Genomic DNA, 19,732 nt, shown 5'->3' with positions numbered 1-19,732 from the left:
GACATAAATACAGGAGAAGATCATGGGGAGTCATCTTGGAGGCTGGCTACCACACTACCACCACCTCTTACCTGGATTATTGTAATCACTTAACATTATTTTTTTCTGTTTTGAGACAGAGTCTCACTCTGTCACCCATGCTGGAGTGCAGTGGCGCAATCTTGGCTCACCGCAACCTCTGTCTCCTGGGCTCAAGTGATTCTCTTGCCTCAGCCTCCCAAGTAGCTGGGATTATAGGCGCACGCCACCACACCTGGCTAATTTTTGTATTTTTAGTAGAGGCAGGGTTTCATCATGTTTGTCAGGCTGGTCTCGATCTCCTGACCTCAAGTAATCCACCCGCCTTGGCCTCCCAGACTGTTGGGATTACAGGTGTGAGCCACCATGCCTGGCTGCAATCACTTAACATGCTTGTTTCTGTCTCCCTGATGTCTATTCTAGACATAGCAGCCAGCAACCCTCTTATATCATATTGTGTTGCTCCTCTCTTGAAAACCCTGTAACAGCTCCCTTTAGTGAAGCAAAAGTCAGCCTTTACCATGGTTCCAAGGCCTTACATCATCTGGCCCCAACTACCTTTCTGATTAATCTATGTTTACTGACTCTACTCCAGCACAAATATTATGCCTCAAATGCACTCAGCAGGCTTCTTCCCAAGGGACCTTGCACTGGCTTTTTCCTCTGCCTTAGATGATTACCTTGCAGATAATCCATGGCTAGTTCATTCAGACCTCTTTTCAAATATCAGACCTCTTTTCAAATATCAGCTGCTCAAAGAGGCCTTTTCTGATCATCACATATAAAATGAAACAGCACACCTGCCATTTCCAGTTTATGGCACTTAACACTTGTTGCCTGTTGAGTATGTAAGCTCAACAAGAGCAAGGGGTATATTTTGTTTTTGCTGAAGTCTCAGGATCTAGAATAGTGCCTGGCACATGGGAGGCACTCTGAAAATATATGTTTAATGACTAAATAGGTGGGTTAATGAAAGTGGCTGTTAATCCCAGTTCTGCCTGCAAAAATGCTCTCTTAACACTGAATTATGTATATGAGAGAGAAGAGAAAGGAAGGAAGAAGAAATGGGCATATGGGTAGATAGTTGTCAGCAAATGGAACTAGTCATAAGCGAGTTAAAAAAGGAGGCAAAGGGGGCAGGAAAATAACAACATGCGATGAAGTAGAGCATTTGGATTTGTAAGTCTGTGAACTCCGAAAACGGTGCAGGTTTATTCAAAGGAAGAAAATTACGTTCAATTAATTACACAAACTCAGGGAAAAAAAGAAAAGTTTATCCAGGAGTTAAAAGAAGCATACAAGCATACTGTAGTTAAAAATATTAAAAGACCAAGAAAAGATACATAGATGCTCACGGAACTATGGTGGAAGCTCACTGAGGCATGCCTTGCGCATGGGATGAATGTTTTGAGGCAGCACTTGATGGGTGGACAGGACCTCCTGGATCTTGTCCAAACACATCTTGTTTGCTGCTATCCCTGCTTCAAACTCTCGGCGTTTCTCTTCCTTCTCTGCTTCTTGGGACTGCTGCTGGTAGGCGATTTGCATCTGAAGTTGCTTCCTGTACTCCTGGGCTAAACATTGGCGTCTAAAGTATTAGAAATGTCAAAGCATAAAATTATAAAACTAAGCATTTAGATTTATTTAGAGCATTACAATTAAAATATAATTTGTAAAGTCAAATTAAAATTCCCATTAAAATCAGGGTGAGTGGAGAAGAAATAGATGAAAAACTCAATAATGGGTTTCTTACACAGTAATCATTAATATAATCCTAGAACAAATATTGATTTTAGAGAAGAAATGCTTCTTCCCTGCTCGCAATGTTCACTGCTATGTGGGAATAGTTCTTGGTTTGCCTCCATCCCTTCCCTCACTCTTCTCTATGGGTAAAATTGGAAAGGATAAGCAAACTGTTCAATTCAACTTTTCCCCTTTTTTTTTTTTTGAGAAGGAGTCTCACTCTGTCGCCCAGGCTGAAGTGCAGTTGCGCGATCTCAGCTCACTGCCACCTTCGCATCCCAGTTAAAGCAATTCTCTGCCTCAGCCTCCCGAGCAGCTGGGATTACAGGCACCCACCACCATGCCTGGCTAATTTTTGTATTTTTAGTAGAGATGAGGTTTCATCATTTTGGCCAGGCTGGTCTCAAACTCCTGACCTCAAGTGATCTGCCCACCTTGGCCTCCCAAAGTGCTGGCATTATAAGCGTGAGCCACTGCACCCAGCCAGCTTTTCCCCTTTCATCTTAGAGGCTGCTCCGTCTGTTTTCTGCTCTGCTCTAAATCAAAGGGCCACATTCCTGCACAGGAGGCCTGCAGTGGTCTCATGCTGCTGGGGACTGGGTAAGTTAGCCTCATCTTATCATTCTGTTCAGTATTAACTAGACAATTTCTTGCATCTATAAGCCATATTTTAAATATATGACAGTTTTTTTATTTATAGTGTAATTTTTATTGTAATAAAAAACACATTATGACAGGCACGGTGGCTCATACCTGTAATCCCAGCACTTTGGGAGGCTGAGGTGGGCGGATCACCTGATTCAAGAGTTCAAGACCAGCCTGACCAACCTGGAGAAACTCCGTCTCTACTAAAAATACAAAAATTAGCCAGGCACAGTGGTACATGCCTGTAATCCCAGGGACTCAGGAGGCTGAGGCAGGAGAATCGCTTGAACCCAGGAGGTGGAGGTTGCAGTGAGCCGAGATTGCGCCATTGCACTCCAGCCTGGGTAACAAGAGTGAAACTCCATCTCAAAAATAAACAAACAAAAAACAAAACAAAACAAAATTACATAGGTCATACACCTAATAATCCCAGTACCTTAGGAGGCCAAGGCAGGAGGATCACAGGAGTTTGAGACCAGCCTGGGAAACATAGGGAGACCTGATCTGTACAAAACAATAAAAAATTGGCCAGGCATGGTGGCATGTACCTGTGGTCCCTGCTGAAGTGGGTGGATTGTCTGAGCCCAGGAGGTTGAGGTTTCAGTGAGCCGTGATCACACTACTGCACCCCAGCCTGGGCAATAGAGCAAGACCTTGTCAAAAAAACAAAAACAAAAACAAACAAACAAAAAAACCCACATAACAAATTTACATCTTAACCATTTTTAAGTGTACAGTTCAGCAGTTAAGTCTCTTCATATTGCTGTAAAAGAGATCTCCAGAACTTTTTCATCTTGCAAATCTGAAACTCCCCTCCCCTCTTTCCTCCCCACAACCCCTGGTAACCACCATTCTACTTTATGTTTCTATAAATCTGACTACTTTATATGTCTCATAAAAATAGAATCATACAGTATTTGTCTTTTTGTGACTGGCTTATTTCACTTAGCATAATGTCCTCAAGGTTCATCCGTACTATGGCATGTGACAGGATTTCCTTGCTTTTTAAGGCTGAATAATATTCCGTCATAAATATATACCATGTTTTGTTTATTCGTTTCATTAATAGACCCTTGGGTTGCTTCTACCTCTTGAATACTGTGAAAAGTGCTATGAATATTTCTGTGCAAGTATCTCTTCGAGACCCTGCTTTTAATTTTTGGACGTATACCCAGAAGTGGGATTGCTGGATTATGTAGTAGTTTTAATATTAGTTTTTTGGAGGAACCTCCATACTGTTTTCCATAATGGTTATATAATTTTACAATTTATAAGCCATATTTTTTTCTTTGTAGTTTCTTTCTTTTTTTTTTTTTTTTAGACCGGGTCTCACTCTGTCACCCAGGCTGGAGTACACTACTGGAACAATCACACAATCATGGCTCACTGCAGCCTCAACCTCCCAGGTTCAGGTGATCCTCCCACCACAGCATCCCAGGTATCTGGGACTACAGGTGCACACAACCACACCCAGCTAATTTTTTTGTTGTTGCTGTATTTTTTTAGAGACAGAGTTACACCATGTTGCACAGGCTGGTCTTAAACTCCTGGGATCAAGATCCGCCCATCTTGGCCTCCCAAAGTGGTGGGATTACAAGTGTAAGCCACCATGCCTGGCCTCTTTGTAGTTTCAATGGCTAGAAATATAAGCCACATTTTTAATATCAGCTGTGGTATAATAAGAATTATATTTGATCTTTGTTCCCACTTCTTGGCACAGAGCTCCTACAACTCTTGTAATTTCCTGAGTGGTAAAAGTATCTTTTGTCATTCATAGGAACACCTGATTTTATGCTAATAAGCTGACTTAGGGTAGGGCCCCTGGGTGGCCTCAGGATGGGGTTGGTCACTAGAAAGACCAAGTGATGAGGGGGTTAGGACTTTCAGCCCCACCCACTGACCTCTCAGGAGGGGAAGGTGGGGGCTGGAGATGAAGCTCTAAAACCTCTTGAACAAGGATGTTCTGAGGGCATCTGTGATGGTGACACAGAGAGGTGCTGAAAGGATGGTGCACCCACAGAGAGCACGGAAGCCCCTATGCTTCTCTTCCACTTGGCTGTTCCTGAGTTGTGTCCATTGTGATAAACTGGTAAACATAAGTCAAATGTGTTCTTGATTTCTGTGAGCAATTCTAGCAAACTGTTGAACCTGAGGAGGAGGTCATGGGAACTCCAATTTATAGCTGGTTGATCAGAAGGTGGTCTGGGACTAGCATCTGGTGTCTGAAGTGTTAGCAGTTTGTGGGACTAAGCCCTTACCCTGTGGGGTCTGTACTAACCAGGGGTAGTTACTATCAGAACTGAATTGAATTCTTGGACATCCAGTTGGTGTCTGAAGAATCAGAGAATCTGTTGTTGGGGTCAGAAAACACTCCATCAACTTTTATCAGAAATAAAGATAATTTGGATACCCCTCTATGGTAGATTCTATTTTCCAAAGATGGCCACAGTACTATCTTCCTCCCCATATGTGTACTCCTAATTAGGGAAAAGGAATCAGGCTGGTGGAACCAGGAGAAAGCAAAGAGATAAAGCAGATAAGCTATAGGTCTGCCTTTGTTCATGGCTCAGGACATATAGCCCTCCTGTGCAGATAACATACAAAACTCACAAACTTCCTGCTTATCATCAAATGCTTCGATTTATCATCAAACACCTCGGCTGACAGAAGAATGCAAGTTAGCTCCCTGCTACCTTGGTGTTATCAAGTAGCCCAAGAACCATCCTGTAAAATCTCCAGCAAGCCTTTGTTTCCTGGCAGTCAGCTCCTCTCTTGCTGGCTGCCATTGCTTTCTTGCACTGAATTTTCCTACTTTCTCTAATAAATCTGCCTGTACCTACAACTGTCTTGGTAAATTCTTTTACCCCCATGCCACCAGCCTACTTATGCTCTTCAGCAATGTGAACCTCTACTACCATTTCAAGAGGTGGAGCTTCTTTCTCCATCTCCTTGAATCAGGATGGGCCCTGTAACTACTTTTATGACCAATGGAATATGGCAGAAGTAATGCTATGCCAGTCCCAGCTGTAGCTCTTAACTGGCCTGGCAGCTTCTTCTTCCCAGCTGTTGGTATACTTGTTATTAGAACTCTCCCTCTCAGAACAAGCCACCACATTGTGAGAAGTCCAGATCACATGGAGAGCCCACACATAGGGTTTCCAGGTGACAACTAAAACTCCTAGTTGATAACCGAGATCCCTGACTCCAGTCAGCATACACTGCTCCCTATATGAGTAGGTATCCTAGGTTGAGCCTTTAGATGAATATAGCCTCAGTCATGTGGATCTGACTTCAACGATATGAGATGTTCCAAGCAAGAACTACCTAGACGAGCCTTGTTGACCCACAGAATCATAAGAGATAATCATAAATTGCTTTAAACCACACATTTCAGGGTGTTTTGTTATGTAGCAATAGGTAACTGTAATACCTCTGCCATAATTTTTTCCTTATCTCTCCGCTGATTCAGAAGTTTAGCAGGAAGAGATGTGATATTTATTGAGTCCTCCCAAATCTCCAACAGGAGACTTTTTAAAAATGAGAAGGAGGCCAGGCGCGGTGGCTCACGCCTGTAATCCCAGCACTTTGGGAGGCCGAGGCGAGGGGATCACGAGGTCAGGAGTTCAAGACCAGCCTGGTCAAGGTGGTGAAACCCTGTCTCTACTAAAAATAATAAAAATTAGCCAGGCGTGGTGGCACGTGCCTGTAATCCCAGGTACTCGGGAGGCTGAGGCAGAGAATTGCTTGAACCCGGGAGGCAGAGATTGTAGTAAGCTGAGGTTGCACCACTGCACTCCAGCCTAGGTGACACAGCAAGACTCCAGCTCAAAAAAAAAAAAAAAAATACACACACACACACACACACACACACACACACACACACATATATACACACACACATATATATGAGAAGAAAAGATTTCCACAGCAGAGGCAGTAGCAGGAACTCAGAACAGTAGGACAGATATTGTTGTTTGTGACCCCAAAGTGAGAATAGGATCAGGCACATTAACCATACTTTTTCTAGAAAGAGAAAAGCTTATTTCTATGCACCAAGTGTGAGTAAGTCAAGGGACAGGCCCCAGGAACAGGGAGGGTGACCAGTAATCAGAGAAACCAGGTCCTCTTCCTCCACTACACTGACTGCCTGATTTAGGTATCATGGCCACCAGTGGGAAGAGAGTGCGATGGTATAAGAAAAGCTGCAGGGAGGTAGCCGCCTGTTTCCCCCACTTGAGCCTGGTTGTGATGATCAGAAGGAAACTAATCCCAGCCCTTGTCAGAGGAGGGCAGTGGTATTTCCCAAAGCATCCAGAGTTTTCTAATGCAGTAAGGCTAAACACATCCTCCTGGGGACATTTGTATGGAATCCTGTCCCTATAAGCCATTCTGCTAATCTAGCTGATTAGGCCAGCCTGCTTTTCAGGATTTACTTCATGGAGCAAAAAAAAAAATCTTCTTCCTATTTTATTAGGATTTAAGGTTGGTGCCTATTTTTTAAGTGTTTCAAATTTATTTTATTTTTAAAGATATTCATCCAGCCTAAAAACTTATGTGTATAATCATAATATACATAATGGCAATGGAATTTAATTTTACGAAGACAGTTGGTGCCTACTTTTACACGAAATTTTGTAAACTGCTTTGAGCTTCTAGAAGGACAAGTGTAACACTAATGCAAAATAATGTCAATAATGCATGAATTATGGTACATGGTCTTCTATGTTGAAAATCTGTTTTAGTTTTTGTTTTTTTGAGACAGATCTTGCCTGTTGCCCAGGTTGGAGTGTAGTGGCACAATCATAGCTGCTGTGTTTAACTCCTGTACTCAAGTGATCTTCCCACTTCGGCTCCCAAGTAGCTAGGACTACAGGTCTATGTCACCATATCTGGCTAATTTTTATTTTTATTTTTTTGTAGAGATGAGATCTTGCTACACTGCCCAGTCTAATCTCAAACTCCTGGCTTCAAGCAATCCTCCTTCCTCAGTCTCCCAAAGTACTGGGATGGTGTGAGCCACCATGCCTGGCCAAAAATCTGTTTTTTTAGGTAGCAAATGATGATATAGAAAACAAAATCATACCTTGCAAAATTCTCCTTCTCTTCACAGTTAAGTTCTTTAAGACTTTCATTTATGTGTTTCTGTTCCATAGCACGTTCTTCCTGTTCTTTAGCTTCTCTTTGCACTAAGAAAAGCAAAAGTAATTATATGTCAAATGACTTTCAGACAAGACTTGCCAACATCTTTCTGGGCACCAGAGTCATATTGTCTTCAGAAAGGTAGAGCTGAGAATCATGGCTGGATCTTAGATTGATAAAGTAGAAGTACTCATCTCAATTGAGAAATAAAGTGGGTTTAGACTCATATATGCTACAATCTACAGATTTCCTCTTAATCATATTTCATTGAAAATCTATAATTACCCTTTTTCATATAAATTACCAATGTTAAAACACTTCCTACTTTTCTCTCCTTGAAGACAAACAGTTCATTGCCATTCATACTAATAAGAGTTTATTTATTATAATTTATTATTTAATATATATATTTATTATAAAATAAATATTATTTAAATATATAAAGCTCTTGGCTGGGCGCAATGCCTCATGCCTATAATCCCAGCATTTTGGGAGGCTGAGGCAGGTGGGTCACCTGAGGTCAGGAGTTCGAGACCAGCCGGGCCAACATGGCGAAACCCCCTCTAAAAGTACTAAAAGTACAAAAATTAGCTGGGCATGGTGGCACGTGCCTATAATCCCAGCTGCTCAGGAGGCTGAGGCACAAGAATCACTTGAACTTAGGAGGTGGAAGTTGCAGTGAGCCTAGATCATGCCACTGCATTCCAGCCTGGGCGACACAGTGAGACTCCGTCTCAAAAAATAAATAAATAAAGCTCTTATAAGTTAATAAATATATTTAAGCATCCCAACAGAAAAAAAAGACAAAGGAAACAGAGTTTACAAAATAATAAATACAACTGGCGAATATACATCTGAGATGTATATATCTTTGGTACCACAGTCTATTTCAGAAATTTATCTTAAACAACCAGATACAATCCAAAAATAACTATGTACAGAGACAGTAACCTGGAATTCTAAAACAGCAGTAAAAAGATTAGAAACAATATAAAGGGTCATTAGTTGTGTTTAGGTAAAATAAGTTATGGTCCATTTTTATAACAGATTTCTAGGCAGTCATTACAAATCTTATAATTGACAAAAAATGACTTAAAATATTTTCAATAAGTGAAAATTATAGACCATAAAACAGTATATACTACATGATTCTAATCTGTGAAGGAAAATTATATATGTAGTAAAAATACTAGAAGAAAATATACAAAGCTGTGAAGAGTAGCTATTCCCGGGTGGTAGAATTATGGTTGATTTTGTTTCCTTGTTTATAAATGGTCTCAATAAATTTTCCATGTTTTTCCAATATTTTACATAACATTTATTGCTTGTTAGATATGAGTTCTAAATTTTTCTTCAAATAATCAATATGTCAGTATGTTCAATTCTTTGCCTTCTACTTTTAAACTTAACTTCCTCATAAAGCAACCTTTTTTGATCACCTGTTCCACCCTGACTCATTCAGATTACCTGCTCCACCCTGACTCATTCTGACCACCTGCTCCACCCTGACTCATTCTGATCACCTGCCCCACCCTGACTCATTCTGATCACCTGCCCCACCCTGATTCATTCAGATTACCTGCTCCACCCTGACTCATTCAGATTACCTGCTCCACTCTGACTCATTCAGATTACCTGCTCCACCCTGACTCATTTTGATCATCTGCTCCACCCTGATTCATTCAGATTACCTGCTCCACCCTAACTTATTCTGATTACCTGCTCCACCCTGACTCATTCCGATTATCTGCTCCGCCCTCATTCTCCACCCTGACTCATTCCATAACCATTTTTCCCGCCAGACCACTCAGCCTGTCACTCTCTTAAATTAGCCAATCAGAATTAGGTTAGCCTGTGTGGTCTAACCCTAGCCAATAGTGGAACGACACGGCAGCAGGGGCCATGTGAGTCAGGAATAAGAACTCCTTCCCCTCCCTGGCCTAGGTGTGCTCTTGCTATTGTTCCATCTTCAAATGAGCACCCTTTCTGCAGAAAGTAAAGATGGCCTTGCTGAGAGATCATTTGTCTCTGTGCTGACTTTTCTTCCTGGCACCGATTGTCTATTTCTAACATCACTGATGAATATAAAAATCTTTTCAGCGTATAAACTTTCTACTTGGTTTCTAAAAGTTCCATCTGCTTAACAATTTTCTACTGCTATTATAATTCCTGGAGTGAAGAATTAATGAATGGGACCAGGATAAGCTTCCTCTTGCAAAGACCACTAGTGTGAAATCCAGTGGTACCCTAATAATAAATGTGTCCATGTGTTTATTGCCTCTCTGGTCCCTTGGGCTGGACATGGAAATGGCAGAAATATGGAGGTGGAAATTCACCCTCTCAACGAACACCCTTCTGTGACCAAGCACTGCTTGAAGCTGAGGGAATACAGTGGCATAGTGTAGTAAAATAATAGAGACATAATGTGGCTATAAGATTATAGGTAGCCATAAAGTTAACTTAAGCATCTCACAGGGCTGATACTATGTATCACTTAGCAGTATGATGCAACCTAGTCCAGGGATTTCCAAGAGACAAAGGTCATTCAGCACAGATGTAACTTTCAGAAACCTTGAAACAAAGCTTACCCTTACAAGAATAGCTTAAACTCCCTTTATGAAAGAAACACCTAGTAACTGACGTGGATTGAATGTAAGTATTAAAAAGGGGGAAGATTCTCCAAACTTTGAGAATAGTCTCCAAATAAAGACCCTCCTGGCCAGTTGGTCATCTGAGATGTGAGCAAGCCACAGTGCCCTGGAAAGAGGATTTATTTTAAATGGGGGAACACAGAGGGCTGCTCAAGGCATGAGTCAATTGAGCTGGCACTGAAGGATGACTAGATTTCTCATGATCAAGAGCATCATAGGCAGAGACAACTACATAAACAAAGGTATGGCATTGGGGAAACCAGCCCTCAATATTTCAACGTAGGTCCTTTCTATTTTCCCTAAGTGTCAGCCAGTCTGAGAAATAGAGAAAGAGTACAAAGAGAGAAATTTTACAGCTGGGCCTACGGAGGTGTTATCACATATTGGTAGGACCATGATGGCGACCTCGAGCTGCAAAACCAGCAAGTTTTTATTAGGGATTTTGAAAGGGTAGGGGGTGTATAAACAGGGAGTAGGTCACAAGGATCACACGATTCAAAGGGCCATAAAGATCACAAGGCGAAGGCAAAATTAGAATTACTGATGAGCGTCTGTGTCCCGCTGTGCACACATTGTCTTGATAAACATCTTAACAGGAAACAGGGTTGGAGAGCAGAGAACCGGACTGACTAGAATTCACCAGGCTGGAATTTCCCAATCCTAGTAAGCCTGAGGGTACTACAGGAGACCAGGGTGTATTTCAGTCCTTATCTCAACCACATAAGACAGACATTCCCAGAGCTGCCGTCTATAGACCTACCCCCAGGAATGCATTCCTTCCCCAGGGCTATTCCTTGCTGGGAAAAGAATTCAGCGATATTTATCCTACTCACTTTCTGCAAGAAGAAAAATATGGCTCTATTCTGCCCAACCCTGCAGGCAGTCATACCTTATGGTTATCTTTCCTTATTCCCTGAAAATCGCTGTTATTCTGTTCTTTTTCAGGGTGCACTGATTTTGTATTGTTCAAATACACATGTTTTACAATTTGTACAGTTAACACAATCATCACAGGGTCCTGAGGTGACATACATCCTCAGCTTACGAAGATGACAGGATTAAGAGATTAAAGTAAACAGGTGTAAGAAATTATAAAAGTATTAATTTGGGGAACTAATAAATGTCCATGAAATCTTCACAATTTATGTTCAGAGATTGCAGTAAAGATAGGCATAAGAAATTATAAAAGTATTAATTTTGGGAACTGATAAAAGTCCATGAAATCGTCACAATTTATGTTCTTCTGCTGCAGCTTCAGCTGGTCCCTCCGTTTGGGGTCCCTGACTTCCCGCAACAGTATGGAGAAAACTTTCAAAAGAAAAGAGGGACAGATACAAAGGACAAGAGGGAGTTGTATGTCTGTGCCCCACCTTCTCACTCTTCATTCTAATCACCAAGGCACACGGTATTCAAATGATGTACTGTTCCTTTAACCTTGAGAACTTCTCCCCTGTGACTGGAATCTGCTGGTATATAAAACTCTTCATATATATCCAACTAGATAAGATTTGCACAAACAGGCCTCCTGCCTTCATCCTTTTTGCATCCCTCATGGTGTTTTACATAATAAGTATTATGGTTGTTAGTATTTTGGTTGTTACCTAAATTGAATTAAGAGCAAGCTATAACAAAACTGTAATTCAGTTCCTTACACTTTTCTTGAACTTGAAGTTTTCTTGTACACATGACCTCATCCACAAGCTGTCTCCTTGCCTCCTTTTCAAGTCTCAGCTCCTTGTCCTTCTCAGCCAACTTCTTTTCCTTGTCTTCCTCTAATATTCTGTCAAATTCTTTCTCCTGAGCTTTTTCTTCCTCACGTCTCTGTGCCAAATATTTATGGTATATCTTCTGTTCTCTTATCATATCTTCCTATGTAACATAAAAATTCATATTGTTAAAATTTTTTGGTGTGATAGTGATAGTAAGGATACATTTAAAAACAATCTTTAAAAGCTCCAATCCCAATCTTTTAGAACTATGTACTGAAACATTTACAGATGTATGTCTGAAGTTTATTCCAAAATACTCAAGAGTAGGGGGGAAATGGGTAGGGATATAGAAGAGACAAGAATGGCCATTAGTTGACGGTTGTTAAAGTGAGGTGATGGACACATGGGGACTCATTGTGCAATTCTTTGTATTTGTTTGAAATGTTTGATAATACTTGTTTGAATAAGTTAACAAAGTGTTTTTCAAAGTAGTTGCCAAATAGTTTTCAATGATACAGCTTTATTCTCATTTACTTTAATTTAGGTATATGAAATCTTAATCGGATCAACAAAATAAATCATTTCTACTATTATAGCACTGTCTCTCTGGCTGGTAGTCATTTTGTACTTTATTACAGCAATTATAAATCTTAGCTACACTTTGGAACCACCTGAGGAGCTTTAAAAAGTATTGAGGGCTGGCCGGGGGTGGTGGCTCACACCTGTAATCCCAGCACTTTGGGAGGCCAAGGCGGACGGATCATGAGGTCAGGAGATTGAGACCATCCTGGCTAACGTGGTGAAACCCTGTCTCTACTAAACATACAAAAAATTAGCCTGGTGTGGTGGCAGGCACCTGTAGTCCCAGCTACTTGGGAGGCTGAGGCAGGAGAATGGCATGAACCCAGGAGGCGGAGTTTGCAGTGAGCAAGATCGCACCACTGCCCTCCAGCCTGGGCAACAGAGCAAGACTCCATCTCAAAAAAAAAAATAAATAAAATGTACTGAGGGCTGAGTCCCACCCCCAGAAATTCCTATTTAATGGATACCTTTTAAGTTCCCCCAGGTGACAGTAATGTGCAGCTAAAGTTCAGACCTACTATTTATTTAGTGCAAGCATTTTTAGTTGGCTACTGCCATGTTGCAGTAATTATCTGACAGCAATGAGTTTATCCAACACCAAGGTTCTAGATATTATTAAATACCTGATATGGTTTGGCTCTGTGTCCCCACCCAAATCACATCTTGAATTGTAATCCCCATGTGTGAGGAGAGGGACCTGGTGGGAGGTGACTGGGTCATGGGGGTAATTTCCCCCATGCTGTTCTCGTGATAGTGAATTCCCATGAGATCTGATGGTTTAAAAGTGTGGCTTTCTTCATTCCTTCCCTCCTGCCACCACATAAGACGTGCCTTGCTTCCCCTTCCACTGTGATTTTAAGTTTCCTGAGTCTTCCCCAGCCATGTGGAACTGTGAGTCAATTACACCTTCTTTTTTTAATAAGTTACCCAATGTCAGGTAGTTCTTTACAGCAGTGTGAAAAAAGACTAATACCATTTCCCACTAAAAATAACCAACAATCCTTGGGAAAATAATCAATTATAAGACTGGAGCAGAAACTGAACAGGATGAACCTGGGACATCTTATTGTGTCAGAATCAAGAAAACTATCAAAGTCTATTGGAGGACAGCATCAAAAGAACAAGACAGCCCACTTAAAGGGACTCCCACGATCTAGAATCAGGCAATCTGAGCACCAAAAAGAAGAGTGAACTAATAATCCACTAAAAAACTACTGAAACTTGGCCAGGCACAGTGGCTCATGCCTGTAATCCCAGCACTTTCGGAAGCTGAGGTGGGTGGATCACTTGAGGTCAGGAGTTGGAGACCAGCCTGGTCAACATGGTGAAACCCCGTCTCTACTAAAAATACAAAAAAATTAGCTGGGTGTGGTGGCACAAGCCTATAGTCCCAGCTACTTAGGAGGCTGAGGCAGGAAGATCGCTTGAACCCTGAAGGCAGAGGTTGCAGTGAGCCAAGAATATGCCACTGCACTCTAGCCTGGGTGACACGACAAGACTCTATTTAAAAAAAAAAAAAAAAACAAACTATTAAAACTACAAAATGAGTTTAGCAATGTTGCAGGATACAAGACCAATATACAAAAGTCCTTGTATTTCTATTTGACAGCATCAATCTAAAATGAAATTAAAAATTTTATTCCAAATAGAAATGTCATCCTTAGGAATAAATTTAACAAAGTGTTAAAATGCATACTCTGAAAACTAGGAAACATTACTGAAAGAAATTAAAGAAGACCTAAATAAATGGAAAGACAGCCTAAGTTCATGAATCAGAAAAAAATACTGTGAAAATGGCAGCACTTCCCAAATTGACCTACAGATTCAACACAATTTTTATCAAAATCTCAACTGGCTTCTTTGTAGAAATTGACAAGCTGATCCACGTAACTTCTAGATACGTGGATATGCAAGGGAGCCAGAATAGCCAAAACAATTTGAAAAAGAACAAAGTTTGATGATTTACATTTTCTCTCTCTCTCTTTTTTTTTTTTTTTTTTTTTTGAGATGAAGTTTCACTCTGGTTGTCCAGGCTGGAATGCAATGGTGGAGTTTCACTCTTGTTGCCTGGGCTGGACTGCAATGATGCGATCTCAGCTCACTGCAACCTCCACCTCCCGGTTCAAGCGATTCTCCTGCCTCAGCCTCTGAAGTAGCTGGGATTACAGGTATGCGCCACCATGTCCAGCTAAGTTTTGCATTTTTGGCAGAGACAGGGTTTCACCATGTTGGTCAGGCTGGTCTCAAACTCCTGACCTCAGCTGATCCTCCCGCCTCAGCCTCCCAAAATGTTGGGATTACAGGCGTGAGCCACTGTGCCTGGCCAGCATTTACATTTTCTGATTTCAAACGTACTACAAAGCGACAGTAATCAAGACATGTAGATTTGTTATACTGGACTAAGGATAGATATATAGAGTGATGGAATAGAACTGAGTGTCCAGAAATAAACCTTCACTTTACTGTAATTGATTTTTGACAAGGGTGATAAGACAATTCAATAGGGGAACAATTAGACAATTATTTCAACAAATGATGCTGGAATAACTGGATATCCACATGCAGAATAATGAATTAGGATCCTTATCTCATGCCATATACAAAACTTAAAATGGATCAAAAGCTTAAATGTTAAAGCTAAAATTATAAGACTCTAACAAGAAAACAAAGGAGTACATCTTTGTGATCCTAGAGTAGGTAACCGTTTTTTAGATAGGACCCCCAAAGCATAAGCAACAAAAGAAAATCTAGCTCAATTGAACTTTGTCAAAATTTAAAACTTTTGTGATTCAAAGGACACCATCAAAAAAGTAAAAAGACAACCTACAGAATGAAAGGAAATAACTGCAAGTCGTTTATCTGGTAAGAGACTTGAATCTAGAAAATATAAAGAACTCTTGGCCAGGCGTGGTGGCTCATGCCTGTAATCCCAGCACTTTGGGAGGCTGAGGTGGGCAGATCACCTAAGGTCAGGAGTTCAAGACCAGCCTGGCCAACATGGTGAAACCCCGTCTCTACTAAAAATATAAAAAAATCAGCCAGGCGTGGTGGCAGGCGCCTGTAATCCCAGTGACTCAGGAGGCTGAGGCAGAAGAATTGCTTGAACCTGGGAGGTGGAGTTTGCAGTGAGACGAGATTGCACCATTGTACTCCAGCCTGGGAAACAAGAGGGAGACTTAAAAAAAAAAAAAAAAAAAAGAGGGGGGAAAGAAAAGAACTCTTACAACTTAATAATAAAAGGACCAATAACCCAACTAAAATATGGGCAAAGGACTTGAATAGACTTCTCTAAGAATAGAGAATAGCCTTCAAATAGATTTCTCCAAGGAAGATCTACAAATGACCATAAGCACAGGAAAAGAGGCTCGATATCATTAGTCACTAGGGAAATACAAATAAAAACCATAATGAGATACTACTTCAGATGCATTAGGATGGGTAAAATAAAAAAGACAGACAATAACAAGTGTTGGTGAGCATGTGGATAAATCAAAACCCTCATACACTGCTGGTGGGAATGTAAAATGGTTCAGCCACTATGGGAAATACTTTGGCAATTCCTCAGAACTTCAACAGAGTTACCATATGGCCCAGTAATACTACTTCTAGTTATATGTCCCAAAGAAAAATAAAAACATACGTCCACACAAAAATTTGTACATGAATGTTCATAGTAGCATTATTCATAATAGCCAAAAAGTGGAAATAACCCAAATGTCCATCAGCTGATATAATGCATAAACAAAATGTGGCATATCCATACAATGGAATATCATTCAGCCACATAAACAAATAAAATAGCAATACATGCTGGATAAACCTTGAAAACATTATGCTAAGTGAAAGAAGACAGTCAACAGGTCACATAACATGTGATTCCATTCATGTCAAAGTCCAGAATGGGAAAATCTATAGAGACACAAAGTAGATAAGTGGCTGCTTAGGAGTGGAGGTGGGAGGTGAGGAAGAAGGGATAGCAGGATAGTGAAAATGTTCTAAAATAGAACGTGATGATAGGGGCACTTATCTGCGAAAACAGTAAAATCCACTGAATTGTATCGTTTAAATTGGGGAACTGAATGTTACGTGAATTATCTCTTGAAGCTATTAAAAAAATAAATAAAATGATTTAAATGTGAACAAAAAACTCAACAGGAAAAAACAAATCAAATAAACAAGTCAATTAGATAATGTGCAAAAACCAGGAGTTGGAGGCTGCAGTGAGCTATGATCATGCCACTGTACTCCAGCCTAAATGACAGAGTGAGATACTGGCTAAACAAAAAGAAAACAAAACAGAAAATGGGCAAAAGACATGAAGAGACATTTCATTGAAGACGACATACAGATGGAAAACAGGCTCATAAAAAGTTGTTCAAAATCATTAACCATTAGGGAAATGTAAATTAAACCACAATGAGATGTTACTACACATCTATCAGAATGGTTAAAGTGAACAATAGTGATAGCACCAAATGCTGGTGAGGATGTGGAGAAACCAGATTGCTCACGTATTGCTGCTGGGAACGTAAGATGGTACGGCTACTCTGAAAAACAGTTTAGCAGTTTCTTTAAAAAACTAAACATGCAATTACTATATGATATAGCAATTGCTCTTCTAGGCATTTATCTCATAGAAATGATGATTTGTGCCGGGTGTGGTGGCTCATGCCTGTAATCCAAGCATTTTGGGAGGCTGAGGTGGGCGCGTCACTTGAGGTCAGGAGTTTGAGACCAGCCTGGCCAACATGGTGATATCCCATCTCTACTAAAAATACAAAAAAAAAAAATTAGCCGGGCATGTAGCCACACCTGTAATCCTAGATACTCAGGAGGCTGTGGCAGGAGAATCACTTGAACCCGGGAGGTGGAGGTTACAGTGAGCCGAGACCACGCCACCGCACACCAGCCTGGGTGACAGAGCGAGATTCTGTCAAAGAAAAAAAAAAATTGAGAATGTGTTGACTGAAAAACCTGTACTCAAATGATTATAGCAGCTTTACTCATAACAGCCATAACCTAGAAACAACTCAAATGTCCTTCAACAGGTAAATGGCTAAACAAACTGCAGTAAATCTATACCATAAATACTACTCAAGAATAAACTGGGAGGCCGAGGCGGCTGGATCATCTGAGGTCAGGAGTTTGAGACCAGGCTGGCCAACGTGGCGAAACCTTGTCTCTACTAAAAAACACAAAAATTAGCCAGACGCAGTGGCACATGCCTGTAATCCCAGCTACTCAGGAGGCTGAGACAGGAAAAGCACTTGAACCCATGAGGCGGAGGTTGCAGTGAGCTGAGATCATGCCACGGCACTCCAGCCTGGGTGACAAGAGCGAAATTCTATCTCAAAAAAAAAAAAGGAATAAAAAGAAGGCTGGGCGCAGTGGCTCATGCCTGTAATCCCAACACTTTGGGAGGCCAAGGCAGGAGGATCACTTGAGCCCAGGAATTCAAGACCAGCCTGGGCAGCATAGTGGGACCCCATCTCTACAAAAAATAAGAAAACTAGCTGGGCGTGGTGACTTGCGCCTGTAGTCCCAACGACTCAGGAGGCTGAGGTTGAAGTTATCAATTGAGCCTGGGAAGCTGAGGCTGCAGGGAGCTGAGATCACACCACTGCACTCCAGCCTGAGTGACAGGGCAAGACTGTCTCAAAAAAAAAAAAATTTTTTTTTAAATAAAAATAAAAATAAAGAACTACTGATAGATCCAAAAAGTTGGACAAATCTCCTGAGGGTTATGCTAAGTGAAAAAGACTATCTGAAAAGATTACATACTATATGATTCTACTAATATAACATTCCCAAAATAATAAAATTATAGAAATGAAGAACAGGGTTAAGAAGGGGGTGGGGCAAAAGGGAAGTGGGTGTGACTATAAAAGGTCAATATGAGAAATCCTGGTGGTGATGAGATGTTCAGTATCTTGATTATATCAATGTCAACATCCTGACTGGCATGGTACTCTAGTTTTGCAAGATATTACCATTGAGGGAACCAGAGTAATGGGTACAAGGAATCTCTCTGTATTATTTCTTAAAACTGCATATGAATCTACAATCATATCAAAATGAAGTTTATCCAGGCACAGTGGTTCACACCTGTAATCCCAGCACTTTAGGAGGCCAAGGTGGGAGGTTCACTTGAGCTCACTCCAGACCAGCCTGGGCAACTTGGCAAAACGCTGTCTCTACAAAAAATACATAAATTAGCCAGGCTAGGTGGTGGGTGTCTGTAGTCTCAGCTACTCGGGAGGCTGAGGTGGGAGGATTGCTTGAGCCCAGGAGGGCGAGGCTACAGTGAACCATGATTATGCCACTGCACTCCAGCCTGGGTTACAGAGTGAGACTCTGTCTCAAAAAAAAAAAAAAAAAAAAAAAAGAGAGCGAGAGAGAGAGAAGTTTAATTAAAAAACAAAGCACATGCACACTAAGAACCAGGTAAAAACAAGAAAAAGCACCTGTGGGAGAAACAAAACACTCTTAAAAGTTCAATCCAAATTCCAAAGGTACAGGTAGCTAAATCAATACTGAATGCCTTTCCCTACTCTTTTTGCCTGACCAAACTTCACATATCCTTTAAGGTTCAACTCAAATGTCACTTTCTCAGTGATGTCTTCCTCAAATTCCAGGAGTTCTCAAACATTAGTTAGCATCAGAATCACCTGGGGGAGTGTGCTGAAACACAGATTTCCTGTCCCTGTCATGATTTTGATTGGGAGATCCTGATTCTGGAGCCTGTGAATTTCTGTTTCTAACATTTTCCCAGATGGTGCTGATGCTGTTGGCTCGTGGACCACACCCAGAGTAGCACTGTTATATATTTGTAGCCGTCTTCCAAAAGACTGAGAACTCACAAATCCCTTCCAGCAGGTAGCAGGCATGAAAAAAAAAGTCTTACTCTTTTTTGTTTCTTTTTATCTGCCTCTTCCTGTAAGTCTTGAAGGGCCCTTTGCACGAGCTTCATGTTCAAGTCCTGTTCTTCTCTGTAGTCCTGCTGAATATGTTCTATCCTGTCCTGTAGGGCTTTTTGCAAAATGGTCCTAGTTTCCTGCTTTGCCTTCTGTTTCTTTAGCTTATCCTGTTCATTCTCATGTTTAATCTGTGCGTTGTTACTTTCCTAAAGTAGAATCATAATAAAGATAATGCATCAGTACAGTTGGACCAAGACAAGTTAGTGCATTTGATTTAGGGGACAGGAATAAAGGATTTCTGGAAATACACACACACCTGGATTTAGAG

The 19,732-nt window shown here is 41.0% G+C and overlaps 1 protein-coding gene across 1 annotated transcript in view; it reads right to left on the bottom strand.

Annotated features, from left to right (window-relative positions):
• Positions 1-19,732, bottom strand: part of CFAP53 (cilia and flagella associated protein 53) — a 41,781-nt gene that overhangs the window by 6,111 nt on the left and 15,938 nt on the right. Inside the window, exons 5-8 of the mRNA XM_015121974.3 lie at positions 19,392-19,610; positions 11,849-12,065; positions 7,490-7,592; positions 1,374-1,606 (exon numbers count right to left, since the gene is read on the bottom strand). Of these exons, the coding sequence (XP_014977460.2) occupies positions 1,378-1,606; positions 7,490-7,592; positions 11,849-12,065; positions 19,392-19,610 (768 nt within the window). The 3' untranslated portion in view covers positions 1,374-1,377. The remainder of the gene's footprint in view (positions 1-1,373; positions 1,607-7,489; positions 7,593-11,848; positions 12,066-19,391; positions 19,611-19,732) is intronic.

Source organism: Macaca mulatta, chromosome 18, assembly GCF_049350105.2.
Source record: "Macaca mulatta isolate MMU2019108-1 chromosome 18, T2T-MMU8v2.0, whole genome shotgun sequence".
Lineage (NCBI taxonomy): Eukaryota > Metazoa > Chordata > Mammalia > Primates > Cercopithecidae > Macaca > Macaca mulatta.
The sequence above is the reverse complement of the archived record's forward strand: the minus strand, read 5'-3'. Positions and strand labels throughout refer to the sequence as shown.